This window comes from Microtus pennsylvanicus, chromosome 6 (genome assembly GCF_037038515.1).
Source record: "Microtus pennsylvanicus isolate mMicPen1 chromosome 6, mMicPen1.hap1, whole genome shotgun sequence".
Classification (NCBI taxonomy): domain Eukaryota; kingdom Metazoa; phylum Chordata; class Mammalia; order Rodentia; family Cricetidae; genus Microtus; species Microtus pennsylvanicus.
This window is the reverse complement of record NC_134584.1, coordinates 1,470,983-1,492,129: the sequence shown is the minus strand read 5'-3', so window position 1 is coordinate 1,492,129 and position 21,147 is coordinate 1,470,983. Positions and strand designations below refer to the sequence as shown.

The window sequence follows — 21,147 nt, the reverse complement described above, 5'->3', positions numbered from 1 at the left end:
CAGCAGAAATCACACTGAGCATTAAGTCAGTGTATCATGTCTGACCAAGGGACTAAGGCCTCACTCCCTACAGCCTGGGCAGGTGTCATCTGCTAACCCCAACAAGCTCAGGCTGCTGTCCCAGCCAGGGTAGGAGGTGCAGAAGCTTCAAAGGCTCCCTATACTGGCACAGTGACACACACCATTCCATAGAGCAGGTCGAGGGCGCGTAGGCGGATGGACTCATCCTTGTCATCCAGGCACTGCAGGATCAGGTCCTTGTGGGACTGCACGGACTTGGGGTGTGTCTTCAGGATTTTAGACATGGCCAGCAGCCCCAGGTACTTTACTGTGAAGATCAAGTGGCCATTAGTTTGCAGATACTGAGGGGAATACCATGGTCAATGGGTGCAACAGGGGGAATTTGTCACCATTTCTGGCCACTGCGGCCCCAGTTGGTGCTGACTGCAGGTGATGGCCACTTCTGCCCCCCCATGAAGCCAAAGTAGAGGCTGTGTACCCCAACCTATCACAGCATGCTCCACAGGCATAGCCTTCTAGGAACTGGAGGAACAGGTGTCAGAACTATGCAGGGTGAACCCCCATGTGCACTGTGCGATGGCTCAGCAGTAGTGTGCACAGCTCCTCCCGTGCACACAAGTCCAGCTCCTAGCATCCACATTGGGTGTTCTGACTAACTCCAGCTCCTGGGCATTAGGTGACTCCAGTCTCCACAGGCACTGGAATTTCTGAGCACAGACCCACACACGAACACATAAGTATGAGTGACAAAAACTTACAAAGAACTTAAAAATTTGTATATTTAAAAAAGAACCCTGCTGGGTGTAGTGGTAAATGCCTTTAAACCCAGGCGGATCTACAGAGCAAGTTCCAGGACAGTCAGGGCTACATAGAGAAACCCTGTGTCAAAAAAAACCAAAAAACAAAAAAGAACCCCAATGATGGTGTGTTTGAGGAGGTCGCTGCTAGCCAAACTGAGCCCATTGTAGGCCTTGTGGAAAAGTAAAGAGAGACTGAAGCGAGAGTCACCCAGAAGCCTCACTTTGTGACAGATGGCCCAGAGATGATTTCCAACAGCAAGGACATGAGAGCTGCTGAGATGCTATAGTCCACAGAGGATGGACGGGGACCCACAGTGGACACTGGAAGCTGGGCCTGCCACTTGGTCTGATTACCAAGAGATGTCACTGACAAGGATTCCAATCAGAAGTAGTGTGGAACACAAGGAAGGCAGCAGAAGGTCACTGAGGACCAAGCATACCTAGCCAGTGGTCTCTGGACTTGAACCCTGGCTCTGTGCACCTCCCAAGTGCACATGATAACCCATACACCAGGCCTCCCTTTCCTTCAAATGAAAAACAATCACTGTTTTTTTACATGGAGGTGTGCACCAAGGTCAGAAGACCATTAGTAGGAGTCATTTCTCAGCCCACCACATGAGGTCCAGGGAAGGATGGGGGCATCAGGCATGGTGGTAAGCCTCTTTATCCACTGAGCCATCTTACCAGCCCCTAGTTTTGTGAGCCAGGTTGGCCCTGAACTCCCACCTCTCCTGCTGCAGTCTCCTGCTGCGTGCAGACCTTACATTGTTTACTTTATTTCTGAGACAAGGTTTATGGAACCCAGACCAGCCTTGAATTCATTAGGTAGCCAAGCATGACCTTGACGACTGTGGCCCCACCTGGTTTCTGAGGTGCGGGGTAGGCCTGGATCCTCTAGTCTGGCACACCAGCGTGCCCAAACAACTAAGCCTGAGCCCACCCTAGATCATTTTCACGTTTGCTGTCTCCACACTACACTCAGCACAATCCCTACCTGTCAGGGTACCTGTGTTGCAACCACTTATTGCCCCCCTCCCCATGGTGACTGCTCCTACTAAACCCACAAAATCATCATGCTGGAACGCATGAGGAGAGCAGAAGGGCAGAGGGTCCCGAGGTTTGGGATTTCTGAATTCTAGGCATGGCATTCATGCATGGCAGCCTAGCAGGTGGCAGTGACTTACGGTTCTGGTCTGAGTCTTCAATCAGTATCCTCAACTTCTGAACGCAGAGCTGAGGAGGAACATCACACTAGAAACGGTTTCCCAGGCAGGGCTCAAGTTGGTCTCCACCCCTCCACCGCGCCCTGCAGCCTGCTAACAGTCCCAACCAAGGGCATGCATCTGGGTGCAAGAGGGCAGGTGACTGCAGCCTTCTCACTGGGGACCCTGCTCAGTGTGACAAAGTGGATCTGAGGGCCAGTGGGGGTATCTCACGATCAGAGCAGCTGCCCAGGCAGACTGCATTTGGTCCCCACAGGGCGAGTGGAGGTACAGTGGGGAAAGAGGGTGCCTAAGGGAAGGCTGAGGCAGGAGGGGTTCCTTTACACTTCAGCTGTTTGAGAAAAAAGAACTTGGAGGTGACCACCACCATGCCTGGCCACCCATAAGCCTCAGTTCAGTTGATCTGCGTAGGCCATCTTCCCAGAGACGCACCTGGATGCTGGCGCTGTGGTTGGGCATGCCCGAAGACAATGAGATGAGCACTGGGACACAAGGAAGATGAGATGAGTAACCCTGGGTCAGACAAGGACCCATCCCCACCAACAGGGGCCTGAGACAGCTGCATGTTCTGAAGGCAGCTATACTGGCTGCGTCTTGGGAAGTCAGGGGATCCAGCCTGGGTCTCCCACTCTCCCAAACTGGAGTAGTTCTCGGGCACTGAAGCACTGGTACACAGTCCCTGCTCATGTCTGGGATCTGAGGTGCAGACCTATGCTGGGCAGAGCAGACCCCGAGACTTCGCAAAAACCCTGAGTGTTGATGGTTTGGGGGAACTCTCAGATGACAGCAATCACACATCATATCCTGTATGTGGCTGAGGACACAGCACGATCTGACTCTCAGGAAGGGTTCCAGAAGCCATGGCTGCTCTTCCTGTGGCTGACAGCTGGGTCATGTCACTGGGGTATAGCCACAAGGGTGGCCATGTGAATCCTAAGGACTCCCGTGATCACTGTGACCTTGAGACCTCACCTGGGAGCTTACACCTTCATGCCATCTTTTCTCCTCTGCTCCTTCTACCCAGGCAGAACAGCCATGCTCAATCGCAAGCCCAAGGATGCTTGGCCCAAGTCCTGAATCTTGGGTGTTGTGTGCACGTGTGGAGACAAAGGTAAAGGCAGACATCCTCTGTAATCCTTCCCACCCTCCCTAACCCTGGAGCGCACGGAGTGACTAAAGTGGATGACAGCCAGCTCCAGGGATCTGCCTGTTTCTGCCTCCCCAGTGCTGCAGACTGTGCTCAATCCCCTATGCCTGCTCCTACGTGACCTCTGGATGATATGACTATCTCAGCTCAGTTCTGCTGTAGGGGCCTGGAAGAAGTCTGGAAAAGTGGGATGTGCCTTTCAGGTTGGGCTCTGTCCCCACATGGGAGAATAACCTCTAAATTTACAAAGGGGTCTGAGGAAGGGCTGAGGGATAAGCCCTGCAGAGACCTGAGTTTACAGCAGCACCAGAGAAGAGGACTTGGGCAGGAGCCAACCACCTCATCCAGGAGATGCTCTGGGTCCTAGACAGCTCAGGCCTCTCAGCTCCTTCCAGCAAGAAGGCCCCTGCATCCTCTCCTAGCATGGAAGCAGCTCGAGAGGGGGGCTGATCCCCCACCCACACCAGCACCCTCCTAGCAGGGCTATGGTCAGCACACTCACCTGCAATCACGGTATTCACACACTCGTACAGCAGAGACATGGCAGAGGTGCTGAGAGAGAGGAAGGTATGAGGACCCAGCCCAAGCAGTGTCACATACAAAAAAGATCACTCTGCTCGGCTCCATGGGAACAGTACTACTGCTGTCCCTCTAAAACCCTGTGACACCACAGAGATTACTGTGGTCCTCCCAGCCAGGGAATACAACCCAATACTTTCAACTTCTCCTACTTCCAGACTGAGGCTGAGCCCCAGACCACTCCAACCCCATCCCTGCACGTCATGATTGCTTATAGCTCCTCCTATGTCACCCGGGGGACAGGACATGGCGCTGGGGCCCCAGGAGGGTAAAGGGCAACATGAATGCACTGCTTGGTATGTGGAGTATAGGTGAAACTGAGTATAGTGGTGTACACTTGTAAACCCAGTACCCAGGAGGCTGAGGCAGGAGGACTACTGTAAATTCCAAGACTGGGTTATAGAGTGAAATGTGCCTCAAAAAAAATCAAATAGACTCAGTGAGCCAAGAAGGGCAGGACAGAGAGGAGTCAATGTCAGAGTAGCACCAATGTTCCTGCCCAGGGATGGTGGCTGAGTAGCAGCTACCTGTGAATGAGGTTGGTGAGAGGCTCGATCAGCTTCTTGCCCAGTCTGGGCTCCAGGGGAGTCAGGGCGCCGAACTACAGGGACAAGGGTGCTGTGGTCACTGGAATACCACAGACTGCGGATACAGGCCCAGCACACACCCCACCCTTTTGGACTTACCAGCTTGATGATCTTGATGAGAACCCAGTTGTTGGTGGAGGATGTCATAAGCTTGAAAAACAGCGGGGCCAAGGACAGGTAGTTCTTAGGGTTGCGACGTGCTAGCTCGCAAATAACATTAACAGCTGCAGACTGCACCCCTGAGGACCAAAAGATGGGCCCACATCAGCAAAGAGTGGGATGTTCTACAACCAGGGTGTTGTTTCTGTTAACATGGGTATCCCCATTTATAGGGACCATCCCCATGAGTAACAATCACACACCCAACACAGCAAAGGAGCCTTCCTACCTACAGGGATACCCTGGATAACAAGAACTTGTGGTACAGGGGTCTGTGGAACCTGCGTACACTCAGCATGTGGCACAATTCCTGGGCTTTTCCGAAGACACACTGCTTCTGTTCAGGACAGAAACAGTTTATCTATGCCCTGTCCCTCAAGTAACATTTACATTTTATGTTTGCTGCATGTATGCATATGGATCACACGTGTGCAGAGCCTGTACACCAGAAGGGTCTGCCACGTGGCTGCTGAGAACTGAACCTGGATCATCTACAAAAGCAGACAGTGTTATTAGCAGAGCCCTCGCTCCAGCTGTACTTCCCCCTTTAGCTTTTATGTTTTCTTTCTGGTATTTTTTTTTTTTTTTGCTTGCTTGCTTGCTTGCTTGCTTGAGACAGGGTTTCTCTGCATAACCTTGGCTGTCCTGGCACTCTATAAACCAGGATGACCTTGAACTCACAGAGATCCACCTGCCTCTGCCTCAGAGTACTGGGATTAAAAAGTGCACCACCACCGCCTGCCTCCCTTTTTGTTTTCTTGAGACTGGGTACTGATGTGGGAGGGAGACTCCACAGTGGTCTCCATCCACAAGTTGCCCATGCTGACATAAGCAGACCTGAGTGGGATTGTTTCCTTGGTTTGCCACTGCTGCCCAGTCTGGCAAGGGTGTGTGTGGGGGAATGGACATTTGCTTTCTCCCAAGGAAAGGTTCACAGAGCCCTGGGCTAAAGAACACACTGCCTTAGAATGAATATTCACACACGCTCACAGAAGCACACACGAGAGTATCTTAGCCCCCATCCCAGGGAGCCCCAGGCTTCCAGGATGACAGCACTGCTCTCTAGGGCTCCGGCTTGCCCAAGGCATCAGGGGCTAGAAAAAGGGAACATCAAGTGGCAAATGATGACCAGTCCCCCCATTTGTCCTGGCTAGTGAAGCCTCAGCAAGAGCTGAGATGGGAGGAGCACCTCTTGGCAGCTCAACAGCTGTGCAGGGTCGTGGAAAGCACCCCACTAAGGGTGCCACCATACGCAGCCCCAGCCATTGCTTACTTTTTCTGAGGCAGGGTCTCAGGGAAGCAGGCTGGTCCTAAACTCCTGACCCTCTGCCTCCACTGCCAGGCATATGCCAACCACACTTGCTCTATGTAGAGCTGGGGATGGGATCCAGGCTTTACAGGTGCTGGGTGAGTGTCCTATCACCTGAGCCCCAGTCTCTGGTCTTAGTCTATAATTCAGGCTGACCTTATAATTCTCCTGCTTTATCCTGCCAAATAAGTAGCTGAGGTAACCAGCAAGACACCACAAGGGAAATGAACTGAGTGCCTGGCCCACCATGGATAAGCTTAATACAGAGCCTCTTTCTTCCATTACAGGCCAGGAGGGACCTGGATCCACAGACTGCTAGCCAACAGCCTACAGGCTGGATTGTGAGGCTGAACTTCCTGCTGTGAATCCACCCAGCAACTGCACAAACACTCACCCGCCCATGAGCAAAATGCCCAGTCTGAGAGATCTCATGGCACACCTTGTCTCCAAAGGCCTGTGCTAGGCTGTATGGTCACTGTAACTATATGGTCCCAGGCTACAGAACCTGTTCTGTTGCAAAGTGTACTCCTTTTAGGAAGGATGGGTATGTTTAAGTTTCCCAGGGCAGCGTGGCATGGCACCTTACTTCTTTTCTTTTTTTTTTTTTAATATTTATTTATTATGCATACAATATTCTGTCTGTGTGTATGTCTGCCGGCCAGAAGAGGGCACCAGACCTCATTACAGATGGTTGTGAGCCACCATGTGGTTGCTGGGAATTGAACTCAGGACCTTTGGAAGAGCAGGCAATGCTCTTAACCACTGAGCCATCTCTCCAGCCCATCCTTACTTATTTTCCAGCCCCATCTCCTCCCAAGTCTCTCTGAAGGACATGCAGATGTGACACAGCACCGTGTCTCAGGCTTCAGGACCCCAGGCAGCACAAGCCCAAGAAGGACACAGTAGTTACTTTACCTGTGTCTCATCTTAAAGAGATGTTCCTGAGCTCAAATCCTAAATGACCACAATTTTAATCAAATGACATTTAAAGCCTCTACATGTTCCCCAGCCCCTCAAGGCTCTTGGGCTAGATGTAAGGCCCACAGCACCCTGAACTGCTCAGTCAACTCTGCAGAGGTGGGAGATAGCAAGACTCACTAGGCAAAGCTGCATAGCTTCCAGGGAACCCTTGGGCTCCACTGACCTTAGAGCAAGCTGGCTATGCTGCACCTGACAATCCACTCAGGCCAGGAGGAGAGGCCCTGGGAGCCATGGGAAGTTCTACTCACTCTGTGAACTATGGCTTGTGGACTAAAGGAGATTTGCAGTGGGGATACAGAAGCCTCCCTCCATGCCCCACCCTCCCATCCTCACAGGAGCTGGCTAGGCAGTTTCCTGTTACCAACCTGGGTCTGGGTCTTCCAGCTTCTCCTTGAGCCGGGGGAAGGCGGGACGCAGCGACTCAGGATACTTGAGGAACACTTTGTACATGATCAGGACTGCCTTCTTCCTGATGTACGGCTTCGTGTGAGACATCTGCAGGGACACTAGGATGGTTAGCAACTCACCTGCCCAGCGAGTTGCCCAGCACCCCTTACTCCCTCCACAACCCACCTAAAGTAGACCCTGCTGCCCTCAGGTTCCATGTCAGCCTCCCTCCTACGTTAGACATGCCAGCCCACAGACTGCCTTCACGAGTCTGCTCCAGGACAGTCTCCGCACTAACCGCTAGCAGGAGTACCCTATCTCATCAGGCTCTAGGTGGGCTCTGTGCAAGCCGTGCATGCTCTCTATCACAGGGCTGGCAACTATCTGGAAAACCTCACAAGCCACGCTGCTACCCAATGGGCTAAACAATCTGTGACAACAGCTGCAGCCACCACAGAAGGGCATAGCAGGTCCTAGTGGAACCCTGTTTACAACAGGTACCTGCTAGATCTGGGTAAGACAGTGGGCTCTGCCCCCTCCCCGCAACGGTACTGATGAACTTTGAGATTCACCAGGCAGGATCAAGGCTGATTTTTGCTTGGTCCCATCCACCCTGGCCACACACCAGCCACTTCGAGGGCTTGTTTCTGTCTCCTCAGAGCGAGAGTTCAACTCTGGGCATCGCCGGATGAAAGTAAAGGGTGGCGCAGGCACACACAAACTCACCAGGGTCATGATGTCATTTGCCAGGTCTCTGGCAAGATCTGGGGTGACAAAACAGGACAGACCAGTCAGTGCCACTCCAGTGTCGTACTGGCTGGGGCTGCTCAGGTCCTGCAAGGGGACAGCAGGCGTGTCAGTGCAGTCCCCTGGGACCATCTGATGTCTGTATCCCAGTCACACTGCTGCCCAGCAGGAGGTGGCGTTTCATAGCTCCTCTGCTGCCATCAATAGGAACACAGTTTGGAGGCAGAGGACTAGAAAGCTCCACATAGAAGCCAATAGGTCTCTGGTCTCCTTGGGGACAGAGGCTACTCTGTAAGTCACAATTCCTAGGCAAGGTCTGCCCAGCTCCTGGAACCTGACTCTATTCAGGGATTCCCCATGATACTAGGGACAGTCCTCTGGCTGTTTCCGAGCTGAGAAGCTCTGGACCAGTGTTGAGTTCATCCTTCTAATGAGCCAGGGACCTGAGGCAGAAGACTATCCCTACCTGCCTCCATTTCTTCTGGTGTCCTGACTCCCCGCTCTCACTAAGGCAGTGCACCTGTCATTAGAGGGCTCACCGCTTTTGAAGGGCTTCCCAGCTATGTCATGGACACCCTGGGGTGTGCTGAGTAATAACTGGCAGAATATTGGAAGCTTTAAGGCCTTTGCTTCTGCAGTGGGCTCAGAAAGCATCAGAAGCTACACACAGCCAATTGCCCTCAGAGGCCAGACGTCACAGCCCAAACAGACAGAGAAAAAAAGGAGTGAGCAATGAGAGCACTGCCCTTCCAGGCTGTTTTAAACTGCACTGGGACTGCAGAGGCCTGGGACAACATGTGCCTGTGCTGAGTCAGCACACAGGTCCCTGCTACACAGACACCAGGGCCTAGTCAGGACATCAGCAAATGCTAAGGACAGCAGTAACTCCAACCTTCTCCAAGCTCCCATGTCTCTTAAACAGGGAGGCCTAACCCCTGGCCTCACACACTGGAAGCACACAGACAGCTAGACACTGATATAGCCAGAGCCAGTCTCAGCTCCAAACCAACCCCACTCACCTCTCTCCTAGAGCCCAGTTTCCTCTCAGAGCCTGGCCTCTCAGATGCAGCTTCTCCCCACAAGGCCCACACATCCAGGACCTTGTCCTTTAGAAGGCCCCGCCCACCTGGATCTCTACTGCTCCCAGAAGGACCCAATCACTTAGACCCCTGTTCTCAGAACACCTGACCAACCCATGATCTGCTCCTCCAAGTGCTCTGGCTCACCCAGGCCTCCTGCCTGAATGACTCCATAACCCTGACACACTGCCCAAGTGGCTCGCCATGGTACCACTCAGCCCTGCACCTCCAGCCTCACCCTCAGTCAGGATCCATCCTTACCAGCACCAAGAGCTCCCTATTACATTATTACACCTGACACCTACCTGCCCACAACACACTCCTAAAACCCCAGCCTCAAGACGAGCAGTGGAGGTGCATGCCTTTAACCCCAGCACTTGGGAGGCAGAGGCAAGTGGATCTTTGTGAGTTCGTGGCCAGCCTAGTCTACAAGAGCTAGTTTCAGGACAGTTAGGGCTATTATACAGAGAAACCCTGTCTCGAAAAATCAAACAAAAACAAACAAAAAACAAAAACCTGAAGGTTGTGCTGCGGGGGTCATGCCCTTACTCCAGCATTTATGAATATAGGGTCTGTCCTATGACAGAAATTATAAAGGGTCTGTAGCACAAGGCAGGCAGGAAGGGGAGGGGCATGGCCAAGAACATCCACAGGCACTGGGGTTCTGGAGGGACTGACTGTAGCTGCCCTGCAGTACTAATGGGGAGTGGGGAGGGACATGCAGAAAGCTCCAGTCTCAAGCCCTCCAGAGGTAGGAAATATGAGCAGTAACATGGTCTTCCAAAGCTGACCCAGGTGGGGAAGTGCACCAATGACAGGGCCCTCAGTGGTCGACTTCTGTAGCTCACTTGAGTGGTAAAAAAGCATCAGGGCCTACCTTGCGGATCTGGTTGGTGGTCAGCATGATGACATCGGTGCCTTCGTGGAAGCACTGGGAGGCGGCAAGGTAGCCAACACGCTACAGAATCAATAGCCACAGCATCAGAGCCAGAGCCACCTAGAGCCGTGGGGCCACTGCAGGCCCACAGGAGCACCCAGCAAACTCTTGTGGACAAAGGATGACAACAACGGAGCACCTGAATCTCTTAGGAACTCCTACAGAGAGGGACAGGCTCCAAGGCTCTTCCCTAATGCCCCTCTCAGTACATGCAGACAGTTCTACCCACTCTGCTGTATACACATACACAGCAGGCAGCCCCTGGTTCTCGTGATTACCTACCACTCCATCTCTCAGAAGAGGGACTTGTTTGGGGGCTGGGTATGTTCAGCATATGGCACACATGCATGGAATAAAACAGGTAACGGAAAAATATCTAAAGGGACCACTGTGTCCAAGGGTGTCTACCAGAGGCTATGAAAAAACCCGCCATGACAATGACCCCACTAGGTATCAGAGCCCCTGAGACAGCAGTGCTATCAGCCTTGGCCACCTGGGTCAGGTATGCTCCAATCAAACACCGTTACTGTTGTATAGGGTGGCACACTCTGTCATGGCAACACTCAGGAGGCAGAGGCAGAAGACTGCCATTCAAGACCAATCTCAGCTACAGGGGGTTCAAAGCCAGTCCACAGTGTGAAAAGTAACAGTCATCCCTAACCAGTGTCAAGCTTGGTGGTGGTGGCCCATGTCTTTAACCCCAGCACTCGGGAGGCAGAGACAGGTGGATCTCTGAGTTCCAGGACAGCCAGGGCTACACAGAGAAACCCTGTCTCAAAAAACAAAGCAGCCGGAAGGTGATGGTGGAGTGAAGGGTGGCTGGCACTCCACCTGCGCTGTCCTACAGCAGAAGCTGCCGCTACCTCATCCATCTCAGGCCCTCTCCACTGGCAGGATGGCTACATGACACTTTCTGGGCAAGCATGCTGTCTCCCTTCAACAGCAGGACCACTGGCCACAGGACCCCCCTCACTCAGGGTCTGCACACATAGCACACCTGCCTACCAAACATTCTGGGTCCTCACCTTGAATGTGAACTTGGAGGCACTCATGACTTCAATGATGTTGAAGGCAGCCCAGCTGATGTCGTACCCAAGCATCTGTAACTGTTAAGGGGGAAGCACGGAAGTTTGTACTCAGGAGACAAGGCGCGAAGGTCCAGCCACAATCAGAGCACTCATGTGGGGGAACAAAAAGCATTCAATCTGAGCATACAAACTTCATCCACCACACTTCCTTGTAAACTTTTATATTTTCTTTCCAACAAATGACTCTCACAAGGCTGGAGGTGCTTCAGAGGGAGAGTTCCTCAGGGAAGCAGCACCACCTAGAATCCTTCACAGAGAATCCCCCTCTCTCTGAGGGTGTGGCTCAGCAGAAAAGTCCCTGCCTGGCATGTGAGAGACTGGGCTTCCAATGCAGCACTTAAGTAAACTAACAAGGAGAGCTGGGTGGTGGTATACATGTCTTTAATCCCAGCACTTGGGAGGCAGAGGCAGGAAAGTCTACAGAGTTCCAGAAGAGTTAGGGCTGTTATACAGAAAAACAACCCCCCCATCTTGAAGAAAAAAAAAAACAAAAAAAAACAAAAACAGTGCGTGTGCATAGGTAAGGTGCAGCTGCCTAGTAGAGCACTTGCCTCAATGGTACCAAGCTCTGAATTCAATCCAAACACTGTTCAAAAAACAAAAGGGCTAACAAGAAGACTCAGCAGATAAAGACACGCTGCCAAGTCTAATGACCTGAGTTTGAGTCCTGTCACTCGAATAATGGAAAGTCAGACCCTGCAAGTTGTCACTTATACAAGCACCATGACATACTTGCATATACACACACACACAAAAGTGTAATTTTAAAAAATTAAAAAAGAGAGCTGGGCGGTGGTGGCGCACGCCTTTAATCCCAGCACTTAGGAGGCAGAGGCAGGCGGATCTCTGTGGGTTTGAGGCCAGCCTGGTCCACAAGAGCTAGTTCCAGGTCAGGCTCCAAAGCTACAGAGAAACCCTGTCTCGAAAAACCAAAATAAATAAATAAATAAGAGCTAGCATGGTGGCTCATGCCATTAATTGGAGGCAGAGGCAGGTGGATCTCTGTGAGTTCAAGGCTAGCCTAGTCTACAGAGTGGGTTCCAGGATAACCAGGACTACAGAGAGAAACCATCTCAAAAAATAAGTAAGTTAGAGAAGGGCAAATTTTCCTACAATGGTTAGTGACAGCCTTGTGCCACACTCTAGTACAGAGAATCAGCATGGTACCTGTCTCCCAACCTAAGGAGGAATGGGGGCAGAGGTCAGCCACATCCACCTGCCCTGTAGCCAAAGGACGGGTTCAGAACTGGAGCTTCTGCACCACACGCCCAACCTGCACAAGAGCATCAGGCAGGACTCTGCATAAGCCTTGCGCTGCACACAGCAGCAATGTAAGATGGACAGACAGACAAGCAGGCAGGCAGGCCCACAAGGGAGGCACTCACATAGGTGAGCTTGCAGACGGCATTGGCCTTTACAGCGATGTTGTCCTGCTTCAGTTCCTGCTTGATCTCGTCGATGCACTGAGAGATGTACTTGGCCTGGGTGGGAGACAGCAGTGTGATGCGAGACAATCAGTGGCCAGGCCAGAGGTGGCCAGCAGGTGCTCAAGGAGGTGGGCAGGACGGAGAGTCGAGCCAGCTTGGTTGCACAGAGACCTGAACCCTAGCTGTGTGTCAAAGTCCAATTGGGCACCTATTTATTCTCTACTGGTTGGAAAATCCAGCACAGGGGAATCTAGGGTTGGGAAGTAGACACATGGAATTGGGAGAGGCTAGTGACTCTTCTCGGTGACAGGAAGGGAAGGCGGAATTCTGGACCTAGGTAGCGTTGCAGTCACCTGCCTGATCCACCTTTGTTACAGAGCCCACTGAACCCCCTTTTCCGCCCATGGGCTGCTCTACACAGTCCTACTTATTGGTATTCACCCTTGACCTCCCCCCTCCCCTGGCACAAGCTCAGCAAATACACTAAAAGACTTTTTGGGTCACACAGGTCAACCTAAGAGGACTGAGGCACAAAGTCCAGAGAAAGTGAGATGTGGACCCTAGGCAGTGCCGCCTACACCACTCCGGGACAAGCACAAAAGGAGTCAAAGCAGCCCCCGGACAGCAGGAGCTGGAGGAGGCGCTGAGGTGCAGCCACAGCAGGGCATGGAGCCTGGCTCTATCGTGACAGCAGAACCAGCAGCCCCATCAGAGGTGCAGCACTGCACACCCCAGAGCCCTCTACCACACTCCCGTGGGTATCAGCTTCCACACCAAGGCCCCATAAAGCTGACCTAATAGGCTGCTCGTGGAACCATCACTGCCCAGGGTGTCTTGTTCCTAGCATGGGGAAGAGCCACAGTTGTTCAGCACCCTCTCAACAACAGATTGGTTCACTTTGGCCTCTTGGGTTTCATATAGCCCAGACTGCCATGTATTGAACTCCTGACCCTCATGGGATGGCAGGCATGGGCTACCATCCCTGGCTAATCAGAGTACTTTCCTCAATATTTTATGATCTGGACTGAGTCCAATGGAACAAGTGTCACCATAGTCCACCTCAAGACACTAAATGACACTCGGGGATCCTTGCATCACCCTGCTGTAGGAATGACCTTGCCTCTTCCTTCAGAGAACTGGGATTGAAAAGGGAAGAACCCAAGGTCAGCATCAGTGAAAGGGGTGGACCCTCAGCTGGAGGGAGTGTGGAGCTTGAAGAGTAAACCAAGTGGGAATTCAAGAAGTGCCAGAGTTCCGTTTGGCAAGTGATGCCTGCCCAAATACTCAGAGCAGCGCTCCACCAGGACTCAGAAGCTGCATGTTCACAGTCTCTGCAATATCCTCCTGGTTTTCAGGAGGGAAGGCCACTGTTGCCCAAAACACAACCTTTTAAAGAGACTCTACTCCCCAGGTCTGGTAGGGCAAGCCTGTAATCACAGTACCTGAGAGACTGAGGCAGGGGGACTGCCTCAAATTCCAGGCCAGACTGGATTACATAGCAAAGTCCCTGACTCAAAAACCCAAACTAAAAAAGAAACAAAGTGGGGCTGGAGAGATGGTTCAGCAATTAAGAACAATGGCTGCTCTTGTAGCGGTGAGTTCGATTCCTAGTAATACTGGCTTACAACCATCTACAGTGGGATCTGATGCCCTCTTCTGGCATAAAGGCATACATGCAGACAGAGAACTCAACATTAAAAAATAAATAAATCTTACAAGAAAAAGGGTTGGCAAAATTGCTCAGAGGTTAATAGCTCTGACTACTCTTCCAGAGGTCCTGAGTTCAATTCCCACAACCATCTCTAACAGAATCTGATGCCTGCAGGCAAACATGAAGGCATAACACGGAATACATTAAATATGGCTCAGTGGGTAAAGCGCTGTTCGTGCTGAGGACATGTGCAATCCCAGGTGGAGACAGAAACTTCAGGAGTAATGGACAGGCCAGCCTGTCCATATCAGGAGCGTCAAGAGATTGCCTCAGATGTGTACTGCTTGCCACACACGAGCACTCAGGAGTGTAAGGGCTCTGGTATAATGTAATTCACCCAGTGGATTTTTACAGCCTTGGCGCAGGAGCTGAGGTTGTTATGTATAAATCCCAGGGGGGAAACAGAAGAGGGAAAATATTTTTTTTTTTTGATTTTTCGAGACAGGGTTTCTCTGTAGCTTTTGGTTCCTGTCCTGGAACTAGCTCTTGTAGACCAGGCTGGCCTCAAACTCACAGAGATCCACCTGCCTCTGCCTCCCGAGTGCTGGGATTAAAGGCGTGTGCCACCACCGCCCGGCGGGAAAATATTTTTTAAAACAGCAACTCAAACCACCCCCCATTCGGTGAGAGACAAGAAACTCACACTTTAGCCAGGAGTGGTGACACATGGTTTTAATCCTACAACTTCAGGTGGCAGAGGCAGGTGGATCTCTGTGAGTTCAAGTCCAGCTTGGTCTACAGAGTGAGTTCCAGAACAGCAAGGGCTACACAGTGAGACCCTGTCTTGAAAAACCTTACAAAAATAAGAAAGAAAAGAAATTCCCAATTAGCAGCACGGGGCTAAGGTGCTCTTTCACTGGGCCAGGGTCTGATGTGCAGCTCACAAGGACTATAACTCAAGTTCCAGGGCATCCAGTGCCCTCTTCTGGCCTCTCCAGGCACTGTGTGCCCATGGTGTACAAACATGCATCCCTTATCCCAACTGTCATGATACCCATGCCTATATAGAGATACTCTATCTCAAAACATAAAATAAAAACAACAGCAACGAAGGTATGCTCCTGAAAACAAACTCTGCAAGCTGTCCTTTGACCTCTATATGGACACTGTGGCCTGTCTAGACACAGCAGAGCTGTTATCTCCTCAGGCTGCAGGTGCATTCCTGTCATCCTAGTACTTAAAAAGGTGGGGGAGGCAGGAGGATCTCTGAGTTTGAGACCAGCCTGGGCTACAGAGTGAGATCCTATCTCTAAAAGAAATGAAAGCCAAGCCTGAACCTGAGCTTGATCCCTTGAAACAACATAGTAGTAGAGAAGAGACAGACAGACAGACAAAATAAAAACAGGGCAGACACACTTTCGCCAGATACTTTTGTTTCTGTGGTGCTGGGGAAGATGTCCAAGGCCTTGGGCAGCCCAGCGCCTGCTCACCACTGTTACACCAAAGCCCTGGACTTGGCAAACATGCCTCACTGTGTAGCGCAGGCTGGCCTTAAAGGTGGACCTTCCTGCCTGTGACAACTGGCTTTGTAAAAGAGGGGGCTGCTTTCTCAGGCTGATAAGAAGGCAGCTGCCAAACCCAGAGAAGCCAGGCAGAAACCAATGGCCCAGCTTGCACTTCCTGGTTGAGTACTGAAATCCTGGTTCCCCAGGTGAGCCTGGCAAGGGCATTGTCATAAAAAAAAAACACAGAAAAACCCAAGCGTCCGAAAAAGACTATACCAGCCTGCTCATAAGCAGGCAGTTGTGGCAGAAGGGGCTGACAAGCAACATGGCTCACGTTCTGGGAGACAGGCATACTTCAACTTCAGGAAAGGAACTGGTCCATGTGGGCAAGAGCCTCCTTGGGTTACTGTCTAGGCAAGCACAGCTATCACTCATGTGGCTCCAGGGGGCACCCACATCCTGCGTGCCCCAGCATCCAGAAGCTCACGACTCCTTCCTTCCCCTAGAACTTGCTGCAGTCTCTCTCCCAGGCTCCGCCATTTTCCCCTTCCTGCTTCCCTGAGGACCCGATGATGAGACGGGTCCAGGCGATCCAAGATGGTGCCCAGTTCAGGATCCTCAATTTGATCCCATCTGCAGAATTCCTTCTGTCACTGGAGGGCATGTGTTCACAGGTCTCACATGGGCACCTCTGGTGGAAAAAAAGTCAATCAGGGCACCCAAGTCACCCAAAGTAGGAGCAAGCTGAGCCAGGAGCTGTGGCTCCCATGGCTTCAGTGGAGAAACCAAGATATGGAGAACTGGCCCCACCTGCAACACAGAAAGGGAATGTGGATGTGCAGGGAGCCTGGGAAGTAAGGTGACAGGTGATATCTGGAGACTACATGGAACCCAGATAGCAGCATAGGAAGCCTAGCTTACAAAGAGAAGTCCTGGGGGGAGCTAAAGCCTCTGTATAAGCAAGCAAATTGAGCAAAGGAAACAGGATCCAAAGGGATTCCAATATCTGTCCTTTGAGTTAATTAACAAGTTGGTGTCAAGTTCAGCCTGGGCAACTCTGCATAACCCATCTCAAAATGAAAAGTAAAAGACAGTGCTAGGAGTGCGGCTCAGAGGTAGAACCCCCCAAACACCAGGATTCCCCCAGCAGTAGTTTGAGGGTGTGGTCAGGGGTGGAGCCCCTGCCTAGAACCCCCCAATGAGGACTAGAGATGTAGCTCAGGGGTAAAAAACACGCCCATAAAGAACTGGCCCAAAAGTTCTACTATCACAAAAAGACAAACCTGGGCAACACAGCGACACTGTCTAAAAGTAAAAAGTAGAGAACATCCAGCGGTTAAAGGCACTGGCTGCTCTTCCAGAGGTCCTGAGTTCAATTCCCAGCAACCACATGGTGGCTCACAACCACCTGTAATCAGATCCAGTGCCCTCTTCTGGTGTGCAGCCATACCTGCAGGCAGAACCTTGCATACATAATAAATAAATAAATAAATAAATAAATAAATAAATAAATAAATAAATCTTTAAAAAAAAAATCGAGAGCATCAGCCATTTGTGCTGGGCACAAAATAGGTAGGAAAAGAATGGCCAAGGCAGAGCAAAGGACACAGGTAGCTTCAAGCACAGGTCACAGGAACAGCCATGAGCTCCCAGCCTGTCAAGGAGCCAGGCTAGTATTTATTTCAAGCAAAAGTCCAACCCAGGACCTGGAGCAGCCCCTGACCCTGAGGACAGGACTGCACACACCTGTGGGTGGCTAGACAGAAACATGCTATGGTGGTAGCCAAGTCCAACAAGGTCAGACTATAGTGGTGAATGAAGTCTGGTCACCAGCTGGAGCCAGAATGGCAGGGGGCTTGACACACAGGGTACAGATGCTTGGAGTCAATCCACCTCCTTCCTGATCAAGGGGGGGAGGGGGTGTTTGAGAGTCACCTGGGATGTCACCATCAGTCACTAATGGAGTGCCACAAGTACCAGAGAGCACTTCTGGTCCTAGAAGTTCCTAGAAACTTCCAAGAGCCAGGCAATGAAGCAGGACCAACAGTAGCAAAGGATATCTTCTGGAAATCTGGAAATTCTAGCTCTACAGACATTGCCACAGAGAAGACATGTTTCCACCCAGCTCGTGGAACATTCCATCAAAGGGGAACAGCTAAAAACCCATGAGATATCTACACCAGCATTTCAGAAATAACTAGGCTGGCCTGATTGCACCGTACAGACCGGCCAGTGCCCAGAGGAAGCTTACAGAAAGTGCTGAGCTAAATGCAGCTGGATGTTTGGAGACCTGGCTTGCTGCAGAAAAACTTACTCCAGGGGGTACTCTGCAGTGTAAGCTTTTGTTTTGCTTTTTTTTTTTTGACTTTCTGCAAGGTACCTAGGATAGAGGCCAAGGCGTCATGCCTGTTATGGAAGTGGCTGCTTTGAAGGAGCGGGGGAAGCTGAGTGGGAAGGATGCTTTCTGTTCTTATTTAACAACATCAAAAGTGTGTTAAAAAAACAATTAAAGTTTTACAGGAGAATAAGCAAGCACAGCGCACCTCTAATGCTAGCATTCAGGAGGCAGAGGCAGGCGAATCTGAGCGAGCTGGAGGCCAGCCAGGGTTATATAGTGAAGCGTAGCTCAAGGCAAAGATGGACGATGTAGCTTAATAGAGCTCTACCAAATACCTGGAGTCTCCCAGGTCACAGCTGGTGGGAGATGCTAAGGATTAAAAGGCTGGAGATGAGAGGTGGCTGAGCAGTTAAGAGGGCTTGCTGCTCTTGCAGAGGACCTGAGTTTGGTTCCCAGCACCCATGTCCCGAGGCTCACTAACAACTGTAACTACAGCTCCTGCAGGCAGATCCAATGCCCTCACCTGGCTCTGCAGGCATCCACACACAGGGCAGACACACAAATACATACTTATTACATAAAGGAAAGTAACCTTTGAAAAATAGAGAGCTGGTTAGTGGTGGTGCACACCTTTAATTCCAGCACTTGGGAGACAGAGGCAGGTAGATCTCTGAGTTCGAGGCCAGTCTAGTCTACAGAGTGAGTTCCAGGTCAGTCAGGATTGTTACAGAGAGAAACTTTGTACTGAAAAACCATAAATAAAAGATCATCTCAAAAAACAACTAAAAACACACAAAACTTCCAGAGTGCACATACCTACACTTCAAATACTTGGGAGGCTAAAGCAGGAAGATTACAGCTCCTAAGCTAGTCTGGGTTGCACAGTGATATCTGTGTCAACCACACTGCCAAGCAAGGGATGGTCACTGCATAGCTTCTGCTGCAAGGCTGCCCAGCAGTGACTGCCCTGCATCAACACCCCAAACGGAGCAAGTGCCCACAGTCAGTGCTGGGCCCCTGACAACACACTCAGGACCTTGACAATGGTCCCCAAGCAGGAACAGGATAGTCTCCAAGAAGGAGGGATGCTTAGCAGTTAAAGGTAGGCCCACAACCAATCTTAGAATGGCCAGGCGGCCAGCGGCAGAAGCCATGTAGATGAGGCCTTGGAGGGCTTTCTGCACCAGCCCCACTCTGCACTACTGAAAGCACTCCCTCCTCTGTACACGTGTTTCACACCAAAGACACTAGGGAAAACAAAACAACAACCCGATGTTATATATAGCACGCCTCCATGGACACCTGTGGAGCAGGCACAGGCCATTCACACCAATTCCCAATGAAGACAGGCGCCTTGGGGTGGGGATCATGAAGAGCAATGCACAACACACGCTCCTGAGGCCATGGCACATGCCCCTAAGAATCAGTCATCCCAAGCTGGGCGATGGTGGCGCACGCCTTTAATCCCAGCACTCGGGAGGCAGAGGCAGGCAGATCTCTGTGAGTTCGAGACCAGCCTGGTCTACAAGAGCTAGTTCCAGGACAGGCTCCAAAGCCACAGAGAAACCCTGTCTCGAAAAACTTAAAAAAAAAAAATCAGTCATCCCAGCACTGGGTAGGCTGAGGCAGGAGAATCATGAGCTTCAAGCCAGCCTGGGTTATGTACCTAGCTAGAGCCTGTTTGAGGAACCCAAACTAAAACGTAGGTAACCTCTCTGCAGGGCACTGCTGCAGGCTTCCCAGAGGACACTCACTGACCAGGTGAACGGGGAGGAATGAGGAGGCATGGGCTCCCTTTCAGAGCAGAGGACCACAAGAGAGCACAAAGGAAAGTTCAAGTTTCTCAGCAAAATGCAGGCCAGTCATCTACTTCCACTGGCGTAGCAACCCGAAGAGGGGCGCTACAGAGAAACTATCGTCCCAGTCAGGGGTCTGCTTCCTGAACTCTGTGTCACAAGCAACCAGGCCCAGAAGGTCCTTGTCCCGGGTGCCCCGGTTCAGGACGGCCTTCCTGCACAGGCCTGTGGCCTTCCACTGAGTCAGGCGGGAGGCGGCCGCTATCTCACTTCTCCTTAATCTAGGTCACAGGCTGGGGGAGGAAAGGAAGCAGGCTCGTGGTCATAGCTTAACTTCTGGAAAGATCGCTCCTACACCCTGACTTCTAGGCTTCCCCATTTCAGGACACCCCTGGGACTCCGGCTGCAAACACTGGTATTTCGGGGGATAGGAACTGAGACCTGGCAGGCTTCCGGACAGGTCCCAGACGGCAGGCTGGACCCGTGCCTTGGTTCCCTGAAAGGGAGGTTCACCTGACTGCTCTGCTCCCAGAACATCGGCCTAAGCACGCACACCGCCGCGCTAGCTCTCTGGGAGGCCGGCTCCCCTGCGAGCAGGTAAACTGAGGTCAAGGGGTGGCCTCCACTGCAAGACCTGAACACCGGGGCCTCTGGCCAGCGCTGGCTCCTAGTGGACAGGGTGGAGGCCCGGGGAGTGGCCCCTGGTGACGCCAGAGGAGACACCGGAGCCGCTTGGGGCAGCGTCTGTTTCAAGACAACAGGAGCTGCTGGGGAGTATAAACTGAGGCCAAGCGAAGCTGCGCAGCGCTGCAGCTCTCGAGCAGGCGGCACGAGAATGGCGAGGGGGTCGAGGACGCGCCTGCGAGGCGGGCCGGAGGCCACGGGCGGGAAGAGCCGGGCAGCCCCGCTCCGCGCCGGCTCACCTCGTCCTCCTTGTGGTTGCGGATGCCGCGCACCAGATCCTGCAGGTTCTTGTCGAACATGCGGTCGATACTGCCCTTGACCATCTTGAGGGCCATCGCGGCGGCCCGCGAGCTGCGGCCTCCGAGGGGAACGCCGCCGCCGCGGCCCTGGGAGGCGCGGGGACGCGGCGATCACACCTCGGGCGCGCGCTGCGCTGCGCTTCCGGCCGCCGCGGAGCGGGTGACGTGGAGGCCAGAGCGACGGCTGCGGCCCGAGACCAGTCCGAGGAGAGGGGCGGCCAAGGCGGCCCCGCTGCTACAGCCCCCTCACCTCCGAGCTCAGGGCCGTTCGCAAATGGCGGACAAGATGGCGGTGGGTCAGCTGACGGAGAGCCTCGGCGTCCCGGAAGCCCCGCCCCACCAGGAAGTCCCGCCCCCGCACTGCAGTTTCCTTGACAACCACACGCCACCCAATAGGAAAGCA

The 21,147-nt window shown here is 52.3% G+C and overlaps 1 protein-coding gene across 4 annotated transcripts in view; it reads right to left on the bottom strand.

The window, feature by feature from the left end:
- The window catches only part of Ap3d1 (adaptor related protein complex 3 subunit delta 1), a 34,266-nt gene extending 13,338 nt beyond the window's left edge, over window positions 1-20,928 (bottom strand). For 2 of the 4 annotated variants that reach the window (XR_012910852.1, XM_075975440.1), the window contains exons 1-12: window positions 20,685-20,928; window positions 12,430-12,525; window positions 10,982-11,062; window positions 9,897-9,977; window positions 7,920-8,027; window positions 7,172-7,301; window positions 4,457-4,596; window positions 4,298-4,371; window positions 3,694-3,743; window positions 2,477-2,526; window positions 2,006-2,054; window positions 183-328 (exon numbers count right to left, since the gene is read on the bottom strand). Coding sequence is in view for 3 of the 4 variants with exons in the window: in XM_075975440.1 (XP_075831555.1) it covers window positions 183-328; window positions 2,006-2,054; window positions 2,477-2,526; window positions 3,694-3,743; window positions 4,298-4,371; window positions 4,457-4,596; window positions 7,172-7,301; window positions 7,920-8,027; window positions 9,897-9,977; window positions 10,982-11,062; window positions 12,430-12,525; window positions 20,685-20,780 (1,101 nt within the window). In the remaining variant the exon portion in view is untranslated. Of the gene's footprint in view, window positions 1-182; window positions 329-2,005; window positions 2,055-2,476; window positions 2,527-3,693; window positions 3,744-4,297; window positions 4,372-4,456; window positions 4,597-7,171; window positions 7,302-7,919; window positions 8,028-9,896; window positions 9,978-10,981; window positions 11,063-12,211; window positions 12,281-12,429; window positions 12,526-20,684 lie in introns of those variants that run through there. The other 2 variants (XM_075975443.1, XM_075975442.1) reach the window with 2 other exon arrangements.
- Window positions 20,929-21,147: the final 219 nt, after the last annotated feature.